This window comes from Saimiri boliviensis, chromosome 18 (assembly GCF_048565385.1).
Source record: "Saimiri boliviensis isolate mSaiBol1 chromosome 18, mSaiBol1.pri, whole genome shotgun sequence".
Lineage (NCBI taxonomy): Eukaryota > Metazoa > Chordata > Mammalia > Primates > Cebidae > Saimiri > Saimiri boliviensis.
The window spans coordinates 10,779,951-10,792,896 of record NC_133466.1 but is presented as its reverse complement, the minus strand read 5'-3'; the positions used below and the strand labels follow the sequence as shown (position 1 = coordinate 10,792,896).

Below are 12,946 nucleotides of genomic sequence, written 5' to 3'. Positions count from 1 at the left end.
GGAAGGGGTTGAGGGTGGGTGGAGAGAAGTGACGGTTTCTGCCCATCAAACTGTAAAATATTGTTCATACAAATAACTTCAATTTTAAAAAGCTGTGTGACACCATCAGCAATGCCTGGCACTTCATAAAATCAGCAAGAAAACTATGAAGGGATCAACTGTGAAACTGTGATTTGCAAGCACAAGCAGTTTTCAAGAAAGCTTTTCCTGCTGGTCCTTGCTATGCCTGGGCCACCCCAGGCTTTAAGCAGGGCAGGGAGCAACTTGCTTTAGGAAAGTGTTGCTACTCTTTTATTGGCAAATGTGAAACAGAAGGAGAAGCCTGATCTCCAGAGATGAATTCTACATCAGATCATGGATGCAAGCTTTTGACCTGCCCATTGAAAGGCAGTATCTGTCAGGGCTGGTTGGAGGCTTGGTATGATCAGAGACTGGGTCTTTTTTTATCCGTATTTGCTCACAGTGAGATATGAAAACAGATTTCGGTTTATTTATTATTTTAAAGCGTAGATCAGTATGTAACAGAAAAAAAGTGGGAAAATGGGAGACTTGATTTTAATGTAACTCATGTCTTTTCCTTATATTATCTCCAGATCTGACTGCCAGCTTATACCATGGACATTATCTGTGAAACAAGTCTGGCGTGTTCAGATGATTTTTCCTTCTTCTATTGTATGAATCTGTGATAGAGAAGGATTTGGACCCTACAAGAATACTGTGAGTCATTCAGACCATCTCTTGGTAACAACCACGACATAAAGCCACGTCTCCTTGTTTAGAATACCAGCACTGTTTCTCCTTCCCTAAACGTACCTTCTCTTCCTCTCGACCACAGCCTTCCACTCACCTGAAAGGCAACCTCCCACGCTGTTCCCCAAATCACGTAAAATAACTTTAAGAATGAAAATGCCGTAAGTAACTAACATTACACAAATATGCAATAACGCAGAGATTGTGACAGGATAAATATTATGTCTGGGAAGACATTCACAGTAAGAACATACTGAAGGAATTTCATTGTATAAATGGGTTGGGAAAGGGTGCTATTTTGAAAGTGGGCGAGATGAAAGCTGCCAGGGAGCTCAATGTAAACACAAATTCCGCCAGGAAACTCAACCCCATCCTGACAGGCCACAGAACACTTGGCCTCACGGGGTTGGGCGTGGACACAGCAGGAGGGAAGCGACTATCCTTTCGGTGACAGAAGGGGCCCCCTCCCCTTTACCAGTGATGAAATGTGTGCGTACATGATGGCTGTCCAAAGGCCTGGCTAGTGGTTTCTAGGGAATCTGCTTTCTTAATTATACAAACCAGACCCTGGCTCTAACAAAAACACAGGTGTTACCAAAACAGCACAGGTTCAAGAAAACGTCTAGCTCATTTGTTCATCTATTTATTCATTTTCAGGTATCTACTCTGGGTGGCATAGGGCTACGCTGGCCCTCCAGGACCAATGCAAAGTTCCAGATTCATAGATTTTGGCCTGGGGTCCGTGGGTCCCTAGAACGTCCATAAATGAGTTCTGGCAGCCTAGAAACTGAAATGATATATGAAATTCTGTGTGTAAGTGAACCCGTGTTTTTTTTTTTTTTTTCCCCCTTGGAAAAAGGCTTCTGAAGGGTTTTCAAAAGTATCTATTATATTCCCAAAAGATTAAAAATCATATTCTAAGAAAACCTAGAAAGAAATGTGCGGTGGACAGTCTTTCCTCCCCCATTATCAATGATGCAGCTGATAATGCAGCTGGAAAACTTCTTTGGTTCTGAAATGAAATTACTAAAGCTGTATTTTCTGATCGGTTATTCTCTGACTGATTAAATACTCCAACAGGGATGATGAAGCAGTTACAGATTTCACTGCTAAAATTTCTTTTATTTTATTTTATTTTTATTTTTATTTATTTATTTATTTATTTTGAGACAGAGTTTTGCTCTTGTTGCCCAGGCTGGAGTGCAGTGGCATGACTTTGGCTCACTGCAACCTCTGCCTCCCAGGTTCAAGCGATTCTCCTGCCTCGGCCTCATCCTCCCGAGTAGCTGGGATTACAGGCACCCACAACCATGTCTGGATTTCTTTTTTCTATTTTTAGTAGAGATGTGGTGTCACCATGTTGGCCAAGCTGGTCTTGAATTCCTGACCTCAGGTGATCCACCCACTTCAGCCTCCCAAAGTGCTGGGATTAGGGGCGTGAGCCACCACACCCGGCCACCAATTGCTGAAATACCTTAAAGGTCTCTCAGCTGAAGCCATGATACACTTTCTTGTCATTCTAAAGGTGGCAGGTGATGTAGCACCTGCCTCAACTGCAGATGTAAACTGATGTAAGCTGCTCAGTGAATTTGTTTCACCCCAGAGAATCCCCTTTGACCCTGAACTTTGATTTTTGGGGGGTGTCATGGAGTCCCAGGCCATTTGGCTAAAATGTGAATTGTTCTGAACAACCACCTCTGTGCTCACATGACCTGTGAGTACAGCCTGCTCCTCAGAGCTCCCTAACCCTCATCTCCCGGGGGCTGCTATCTCTTCCTCCTTTGTAAAGGAGCGGTCGATTTACATAGAGATACTGAATCAAAGGGAGACACATTCCAAGGGTGAGATACACCCTGAACCAAGATTTAAACTGCCAGGGAGAAAAAGGAGGGAATGGAAGAAAAGAGAGAAGGTTCAGGCTTCTGTGGGGCCAGTGTAGCCAGCAAGGCCGTCCAAGCCGGACAGGCAGGTTTTCCCAGTTGCGGACTGAACCCGAGGTTAGGAGCTGTGATCCTGGATGGCAGCCAGCGCCCAGATAGATCCGTTTTGTAGAACAGAGAAAAACCCTTCCATGCTCAACCTCTGGCAGTTTCTCTGAGGTTTACAATCCCCACGGACTAGCAGCTGGTAACAGAGAGAGAACTTCTTTTTCTACCTTTCATTTTGCACCACGTACAAGGCCCCTTGGAGAAACCATCAGACCGGTGGCTTTTGACAGAATTCAAAATTGGCATTGAAAGTGTGGATGAGCCAAGAGCCAGGGCCTTCTGAGCCATGGCGTGGTGTGTTCGTGCCAAGGGTGTATTTTCAAGCACATTTTCAAAAACAGAAAATGAAACCGTCATCTTAAGATCACTTAATAAAATGTAATAAAACTTTTAAAGGATAAGATTCAGTGAAGAAGATTAAGACTAATTGTCAAAATTAGAGAGAATCATCTGCTCTTTTCCTAATGGGAAGCAAATTGCAAAAAAAAAAAAAAAAAAAAAAAAAAAAAAAAAAAAAAAAAGGAAAAAATCTGGCAGGCTTTGGTGTTGACACTTACACTTGAAAGAGAAAAATCAAATTATATTTTATGACTATGGAAAGAAATTATGAGACAGAGTCAAATCGGGCCTTCAGACAGCTCATTTAGTTTTGCAGCACTGACCAGAAAAAAAAAAAAAAAAAAAACATATGTATAATATACGTATATACATATAATTCAAGACCAACAATATTCACATCCATAGTAATTATGTTCAATTAGGGTTCCTGTATTTTTTATTGCTTATTATCACTGGTAGGAAGGAGAGCCTGTTCAAAATATTGTCCGTTTATGGCATTTCAATTAATTTTCTCATTCCAGAGTATGGGAAGACAGCCCAGCCTTGGTTGCAGCTATTTTACTTTCTGGGGTTTATGCAAACTCAAGGGCATACTGGCACGAATCCTGCAGCCAAATGCAAACACTCCACACCTTGGGGAAACAGTTCACTGTTACCCAAGTAAACACAAGCACCTATTAGTCACCCACTCAAAACAGAAATGGCCAATGAGGGATGCAAGATCAACCCTCAACACCAGAGAAGAAAGCACGCTGCTTTCAAAATCTCATTTTTTTATTATCACTGATTTACTGTGCATTGCCAGAAAGCCACTACTGAACTTCTTGTGGGAAAATGTCACTGGCATGGACCATTAAATAGTTTTAAAAACTTCCATAACCAAAACCTAACATGTAGACCTACACAGATGTATAGTATGATGATAATATATTCTCTAAAAAAGCAATTCAATGATACTCAGCTATTGATTCCTAACAGCAGAAATCCACAAGAACTGAATTAAGAGAGTTAGCTAGGCCGATGGGCATGGACTAGGTTGTGGGGCCTTTGTTTTTTATTGGCTTCTCACTCGCTCTGCCAATTACTCATCTGAAGCCTTTAAGATGTTTTCTGAACACACATCTCTGAATCATAATGCAAATTCCATTTACTGAAAGGTGGGGACTTTTAATATAACAAGGGAACCCATTTAATGATTTATGCTTTTATATCTTATAGCATCACTCATGCTTTCAAAAAGTGGATATAATTTTCTTTGCATTACCCTATTATTAATATAGTACTATGAGCATATATTTTCAATCACATATATAAATTTTTTATTTTCTCCAGCTATGATTCTATTATGAAAATGCTCCAGATAGCTAGGATAGCAAAAATAATCACCAAAATAGTCAACACACATCTACGCCTTTCTCCTTTCTGACTAATCAAATTCCCTGAGAACTGAGATTTTCTTGTTTTTAAATGTCTTTCTAAACAGTAATGATTTCTCTTACTTTAAATGTTTGGTTGGTGCGTCTGTTACTGGAAGTCTTTTTATTATACTTGAAATAACCAATTTGTAAGCTTATTCTGTACTATATTACAAAAATGAGTTAAAAAAAACTATCTTACCTCCCTCAACTTTTAGTACTTGTTGCTGTTTATAAAATATGATTTAGTTTTTAAATATACAGAAAACATAGTACTTGAAAATAATTAGAAACCAGAAAAACTTACAATAAGCCAAGATTCCTGTTTCTGCTCTAATACTTTGATAATGGGTTAAAGGCAAAGAAAAATAAAACCACACATAGAACTGAACTAATACAACAATTTCTTGGATGGTCCAGTCTCTAATACTATTAGCATTTAAAATGTTAACCAGGCCCAACCCCTCCTCCTAAATAAGGCATTCAAAAGAAATACAACAGGAAGGTCACACTGCCATCAGTGGAACTAACACTGTTTCTTCATGTCTTTTCCTAAAAAGGTAAGCTTGCTGGAAACCATATTTCAACATCATACACTAGAGCTCCCTAAAATTATTAGAAGTGATCATTTGAAACTCTGTCACTTGACAAAGATAGCCCACAGATCATACGTCGACAGTTTCTATTAAGTAGATTTTGTATTATTATGAAAGAGAGAACCCTCATTGTATAATCCTAGTTTCCATTAAGGTACGTTTTATATTATTTGCATTTTAATAAAAATCTCAGGGTTTTCTTTGAAATTCACAATTCCTACTTTGCATGTTCCAAATCAGTCTTAAACCAACTCAGTAACAGAAAGCAAATAATGTAGAGTGAGATTCTGCTAAAAATATTAAACTTTAAATCAATATTTTCAAGAGCTTGACATAGCAGTAAAAACGTTAAGATGGACTGAGTTTCTAGGAATTCCATCAAAGAAATCACTAGAATTCTGAAATATGAGTTTTTAGCATGAAACGTGTTTCAAGCATAGTTTTGACAGATAACGTACCTCTTCCACTTCGACCGACAAACCTGAGGTCATTGAATCTTGCCACTTGGTTCTTCATGGCTGCGGTAGCATTTCTCAGCTCAGCAGAGTAGTTTTCATCATTGCCGGCCATCACAGTGACCAGGGTGCCATCTGGAACATCCCCTAGGGCCACCACCTAAGCACCAGTCAAGAAACAAATGCAGACATCAGGAATGTTATACATACACTTTTAGGGCATTTGTGTAGTGATTATTTTAGAATTAAATGTATATGTGATGATTTTTTTAGGTTGTAGAGGAATAGCAATCATAACTTAAGGAAAACAACAGAAAAGTTATAACGGGAAGACACTTTTTATTGTATTTTAGGCTGATGCAAAAGTAATTGCGGTTTTTGCATTTTTTAAATTCCAAAAACCGTAATTTTGCACCAAACGAATACATTATGCATAACTACATGTAAATTTTCAAATAATGACACATTTACTAACTTCACCTAATAAAGCCAGATAAGGTCATATAGCACAGTTGAAACAAGACTAACCATAGAGAAGTATCAAGGATTTTGAGTAGCTATGCTGTCTCCTGCACACAATCATCTTTTTAATTCCTCCCACTTGAGAAACAGAACATCCTGTATCCATAAGTTTATAATCTAACACATCTTTTACTTGCTCAGACCTCCACTGACAGACTGAACAAGGCCCAGACTTTACTTTTAGAAAACAAACAAACAACCAAAACCAAAATTTATTTCTGCTAAAATTAGATTTCATCTGGCTGACGATTCTTAAGTAATTTAAACTATCCCTCTACAGTTCATCTTTGATATCTCCTACTCACTCCTATTATCTTGAGTTTTACTAGCAATGAATTCTAGCACACAAGAAAAAAAAATCAGAAATGTATCCTCTGTTTATTAACTAATTACAAAGTCAACACACCTCAGAAAGATGGGACATTCACTTCTATGCACTCCTCTCAATTCAGCGATGAAACTGGGTTGCATTTTTATATCTGTCAGTCTCAAGGTGTGTCAACTCATGTACTCACAGATGCCTGAGGTTTTCTGCTAGCCCAGCTGATCTTGACCAGGAATTTCTTTAATGTAACTGAATAGGTATGAAGTCTTATCAGGGCTATTGGAGAAAACTGGTAGATAAATATTTTTTATACTCAGGTAATCAAGAAAATGAATTCCAAAGTAAAATGCTCTGAAAAGCATGACCTAAAGATACTTCCCACGATAGTAACAATTGCTTGGCTATTATTCAGCCCTTCTAGAAATGATTTTCGAGGTCTAGATATTTATTATTGCTATATTTCCATTGTTTCTATTTTTGAAAGGAGTCATGCAATTTCAAATGGAAATGCCCCAAGCTGTATTTATTCTGATCAGTTCTGATATTCTTTATGGTACTTTCTTAGTCAGTAGTGACATTTATATTAACTCATTCCAATTACATCATCATTTTTGGTTGCTGTTTTTGAACTGGTAACAGTAAAGCATTCCTTAATCTGCTGTTATTATTCCTTCCTCTGACTCCTGCTTTTCCATTTTTACCTTAATAATTGCTGTGTAATTTTTTTGGGTAGTATCTATTTTCAGGCCTCTTTTTCTATATATAAAAAAGACTGCTATGGACTCACTTGTATGATATCAAAGTCATGTTTCTCAAGATTCCCATCTTCATGATCTGCCTAGCCATCACCTTTCCCTGTGGCCTCCAGATGACCATCGATAGTTTTTACTCATTAGAATGGCTTCAGTCCTGTGGTCCTGAGAAGCATGGCACAGAACATGAACTAACTCACTATGAGAGATAAACATACTTCCAACCCCAAGACTACACCAGGATAATCTAGTCTCATGGAAACAGGGAGGCATTTTCCTCTATTTTATCCAACTTGCACTGTCAAGGTCTGGGCCTTTTATCGCTTGTTTTAATCCTTTCATTCCAATTGCTGGGCATGTTTTCCATATAGGAGATTTTAAAACACTGCTATTTATTCCCCAAGTACCCTCTAATTAGCTATTTAGTTCCCATTATAAGTGTGTTTGTTGCCATTTCATTAAGAGCAGTAATACAATTTCCTTTTTGTTTTAAGAAGATATCATTGAAATAAATCTCCCTGATCAGTTATTTGGTTATTGTTACTGTTTTTTTTTTCTATTCCCGAAAAAATGGGCTTGCTTTATGTTGCTCTTTTTAGTCTCTTACAACAAATTTTCCCCCGTTTTTCACTATTTTCACTTCCCTTTGTAAAGTTAGCTCACAGTGTTGAAATGCCCTTTTTGAACACATATTTTTACTTCCTCATCTTCATCTCCCTGTGGTGACCCAGGCTTCTCAATTTTAACTCAACATTCAGAAGGTACACAGGGGCTGCCTCGACTATGTGGGTTTCAAACTGAATAACTCATTGTTGGGTCTGAATCTGTAAAAAGATTAAAATAAACAAATCCCTTTTTTATAACTACAGGAATGTATTCTGAATTATCTGCCTCCTACTGCTGGTTCCTCTCACAGTGCCCCCCGCCTGTGCCTCTCTCATCTTTCCAATACTATCCTCATTAGTAATCTGGCAAATTCACGAGAACTTCGCCAAGTCGGAACAAACATAGGATAAAATTATCATGGAGGCTAAATAAGAAAATATTGTCGATGTTGGAATTTAAGAATTAAAAAAATAGAAGTTTAACTCTCACTCCTCTCTCTCTCTCTCTCTCTCTTAATAAAGCGAATTAAAGATATTTGGGCACTTACATATCATTTACTTGGCCTTGTATTGATCTCTGAGGGATTTTTTTTTTTTTTTTTGGCAGGGGGCAGGTTCAGGGAAATTATTTAATCCAGAGCAATTTCATTAATAACGTATATTGCCCAGTTGTTAACAAGCATACTTAAGCTAGGTTTAAAAAGTTTTTTAAATTTAAAACTAACGTGTGCTAATTTGATACAGGTTTGGTCACTGATGGGCAATATGGGGAGAATGAAAAAATATCTAACTTCAAACAGAAAAAAGGAACAACTGGAATGAAACGCTATAAACAATAGGTAAGGAAACACAAACATTTACATTTTAACACAGACCAAACAGGCAAGAAGGGACTTGCTGGCCAAAGATATCTCATATTTTGTTTTACTTCTCTGTTTTTAAAGTATCAGGAAGTTGGGCAAAATATCAACTCTCTTCTATGCTACATGGACCTCCCAATACTGTTCTTGGCTAGTCTGTTCACAGTTCAAACTGGCATTTTAAACCAGTTCTAATTAGGCTGAAATTACAGTTACAATTCATTTACTTCAAATCCCTTAATCTTCCAGTGCTTCAAAGAAGGCTGCGGAGTGGAACACAGAATTCAGCTGAGATGACATTTAAGGCATAGCTAGGGACCGTGATCTTGCCGACAGAAATATTACTTGTTTCCTTTTTATGAAAAGAATATTACTATGAGAATCCAAGGTCTCTGAACTTCCCTGCCGCAGGCATGTTTACATCTTTGGACTCTGGTGTACCAGGGCCTGAACATGCTATAATACTATGGTATTACAATACATCCTAAGTGATCAAAACAGCTTTTTAGGCTACTTCTGTAAATACAGCACAACACACAGCAAATGTAAGGTTTTCTTAGTAGTAAAAGCCGTGTATATCTGATACTCTAAAGGTGTTCCATGGGAGGCAAGAAGTAGGAGGAGAACAGATTGGGGTCCAAAATAAGCAAGTAGGGTTATTCTAATCTATTTTAAAGAAAATTCATAATTTTCATTCTCTCTTTAGTTTAGAAGATTGATGTAGAGGATTTACCTCTAGAACTTCAGAAGACTCCTAAGAAGCCCTTAAATGATATTTTCATCAATATCATCAGGCCTTATCATTGTTTCACATTTGCTTCTTTTATCATGGAGAATATAATAATTACTTACTGATTTACTTCCTAGGGAGATTGCCTTTGGCTTATTTCAGATCCAAATTTTAAAATAATAATTTCTGTAGAAACTGTTTGGGATGCGGTTGGGTGGGTGGATAAATAGAGTGAAGCCGGGGACATACAGTAAATGAGCCTGTGGTGTAGGCAGGTTTGGAGGTTTTGCTTCTTTTATCCCTAACGTTTTATCCCTTCACAGTTGCTGTCTCACTGAACATTTTGTCTACTCTTCTAGTTACGCAGAGAGCAGGTCTCCTGGAGAAGAAGTCTCTTTTTATGAGGATTGGGGTGGTGACAGATATTAAACAAATGGTCTGATTTCTCTGCTATGCTTTCCTTCCCCCAAATGTTCTCAAGAGGCCTGCCTGAACTTTTTCAAGAGATCTATATTTTGATTTTTAGTAGCCTACAGATTATCACTCAATAAAATAAATTAATTGTTTTTAAGTGAATTGCCAAAAGTCATTTTAAAAAGGAAACTAGGGTTATTATGATTTCTGCTAAAAAGAATCCTGATGGCTCATAAAAGCAGTATGTAAGATTTTTCATTTTCTTTTTAGAAGAAAATAAATATTTTCACGTAATGACTTGAGACTCTGAATTGCTCCAACTCCTGAAGATTCTTTATTAATCATTTAGCATTTTGATATATTTGAGTGTGGGTTCCCTGGCAGAGGAGGGAGTTCAGAAGAGACCCTGATTTTCCCCCAAAGGAGGCCGCAAATCTCTTGGAGCTCTGGTGCATTGGGGCAGTCAGGTTTAAATGGCCTTTGGTGGTTATCAGCCTGTCTTGCCTCTGCTCTTATCTGATAGTGACCCTATGGCCCAACCCTGTTGGGTCCCCTCTCAATGCGGGTGCCCTACAGATTCACCGCTAAGTCCATTTATGCAAAGGGTTAGAATGATGTGAAAGTAAAATGGTCCCCCAAACCCAAATCTAAGTAAATGGAGGGAGGGAAAAAAGAGTCAAGCAAGTCGCTGCATTCCTTCTCATTTCCACTCCCACTAAAAAAACAAAACAAAACAAAACAAAAAACTGCTTTTGGAAAAGTGAGTGGAAAAAGAGGCAAATCTATAGACAGACACAACTGAAAATTTCGTTGTTTTAGAAATCACAGGCTAAGTGTTGAAAGTGTATAAAGCTTAAAAATAACTCCGACAATACTTTCTTAAAAAGTGACTATTATTCGCTGTAATAAGATCAAGACCCAGCTGAGGCCTGGAAGTGTAAAAAACTTAAATTAACCTCCCCTTAAAGGGGACAATTATTTAAACAGTTTTTTTTTTTTTTTTTTTTTTTTTTTTTTTTTTTTTTAAGTAGCTTATCTTTACACTTGGAACCACCTACCTTGATTAGCCCTTTAAATGAACAGGAAATGACCCGCACTGATTTTACGTAGTAGCATCTTTTTAAACCCACCAAAGACAAAACAGAATCTCCACTGCAGAAATTAAATTCCCACTGCAGGCTGTTAGGGTAGTAGGGTGGTTGTTTAGAAACGCCTGGGGTTGTTTTCATACCCCTGTTGAAGGCCAAGGTTTTTAAAGGCAGCTGAAAGCTAGGGGATGATCAAGGGTGGAAAGTGAAGGGAGATCTTTGGAGCCGCCGCACTGAAGTCTCGGGCCACGCGCCGCCCCCTCCTCTAACAGGGGAGCGGGCCGCTGGGACCCCCGGCTCTCCGAATACAGCCTCGTCACCTTTTGCCGCCCCGGGCTTAATCCAGGTGAGCTGATGATAGCATTCAGAACGGTTTCGGGAAAAGAAACAGGATTCGCTACATGCAACCTCTGGCAGCAGCAAGCTAAAAAGCTCAGAGAACTCTTCAGAAAACTTTTGCAAACTTAACTACGCCCGCTGTGGACTTTGGACATGCTAATTCCTATAGGGCGGTTAGAGAAGGGGGGAAAAAGTCCGTGACAGTTTCCCTTGTTAGTTTCTTTTCACTGACTCGAAGGTAGAAAAGTATCAATCACTATTTTATTTCCTGATGCCTTCATCTGAGGAAGACAAAATGGTTTGGGAGTTAAGCTAGCAGTAGGGGCAGCAGTAAATTAGTTAGCAGACGGGCTGTCCCTGCCGGGCGGGGTTACAACTTTTCCTACTTTGTATCAAAGCTAAGGACCCTGCCAGGTAGGTCCCAACCGGCTCCCAGTGGATGTCTTTGGGGTCACCCTGATGTGTTCAGCCCTCCCGGGAAGGCCTCCCCCAAAAGCGGAGACGAGTCCCTCCCGAGGGGTCGCCACGGCAACACAGCATCCCCCGCATCCCAAACTAGGAAGACTGACCCCGGGCTGCCGGGGCCAGTTTCTAGAATCCAGCCCCGCCCGCCCGGCCGCTGCCCTCGCGGATCGCCCCGGGCCTCGCCGGCCTCCGCCTGTCCTCCCACCACCCGCTCCGGGCCAGTACCTTGAAAGCGATGGGCAGGGTCTTGTTGCAGCGCCAGTGCGTAGGCAGCACGGAGCAGAGAAAGTTGGGGCTGTCGGTGCGCACCAGCTCGCCCGGGTGGTCGGCCAGCACCTCCACCATGCTGCGGTCGCCGCTCCTCAGCTTGCCGGCCAGGGCAGCGCCGGCGTCCGGGGCGCCCAGCGGCAGCGCCTCGCTCATCTTGCCTGGGCTCAGCGCGGTGGAAGGCGGCGTGAAGCGGCGGCTCGTGCTGGCATCTACGGGGATACGCATCACAACAAGCCGATTGAGTTAGGACCCTGCAAACAGCTCCTACCAGACGGCGACGGGGGCGCGGATCTTCAGCAAGCAGCTCCCGGGAGACCAACATACAAGTTCAGAGGCCTTTATTACTGAGGGAGGAGGGGGGGTGCTGGTTGGGGGACCCGGGAGACTAAGTTACTAACAGTCCAGGGTGGGTTCTGGGGTGGGGGACAGTTCTGGTTCTGCCGATAGGCCTCCGACCCAGGATGCGCTCCTAGCAACCGACGGCTTAGTGCATTAGAAAGTGGAGACTATCTTCTTCGAGTCTTGCTTGCAGAGTTTTAAGTTCAGTCTTTGGCTGTTACAAAAGGTCCTGAAGGCAAAATTCTCATGCACTTCCTAAAATATTTATGCGGAGAGTAAAACGACCAGCAAACACATTATTTGGAAGTCCCAGTAGTTAATGCCTGTCAGTTTTCTGCAGGTGAGTTCTGTCTAAAGTTCCAACAGAACACAAGCATCTCCGATACACAAGGCCACTTTTATCATGCAAAACTGGCTTCAGTCCTGAAAAGCAAGAGCTGCGACATTCAGAGGTCGTGCTCCTAATGTATGTGCACGTATATATAAATATATACATATGCTCTACTTCATAAAATATTTACAGTACAATCTGTGGAGAATTTAAACACAACAGAAATCCATTAATGTACGCTGCAGATTTTAAGTAGCCTTGAAAATCAGCTTCAGCAGTTGGAGCAGGGCTGAACTAGAGGTACTCGTCATGTTCTCTGTTCTCTCAATGAATTCTGTCAAAATGCTCAGTGCAGAAAATTCA

General features: G+C 40.3%; 1 protein-coding gene across 4 annotated transcripts in view; it reads right to left on the bottom strand.

Annotated features, from left to right (window-relative positions):
• Positions 1–12,946, bottom strand: part of RUNX1 (RUNX family transcription factor 1) — a 258,688-nt gene that overhangs the window by 85,701 nt on the left and 160,041 nt on the right. For all 4 annotated transcript variants that reach the window (XM_039480494.2, XM_074389309.1, XM_074389308.1 and 1 more), the window contains 2 exons: positions 11,869–12,122; positions 5,547–5,703 (listed from right to left, as the gene is read on the bottom strand). In XM_039480494.2, the coding sequence (XP_039336428.1) occupies positions 5,547–5,703; positions 11,869–12,122 (411 nt within the window). The remainder of the gene's footprint in view (positions 1–5,546; positions 5,704–11,868; positions 12,123–12,946) is intronic.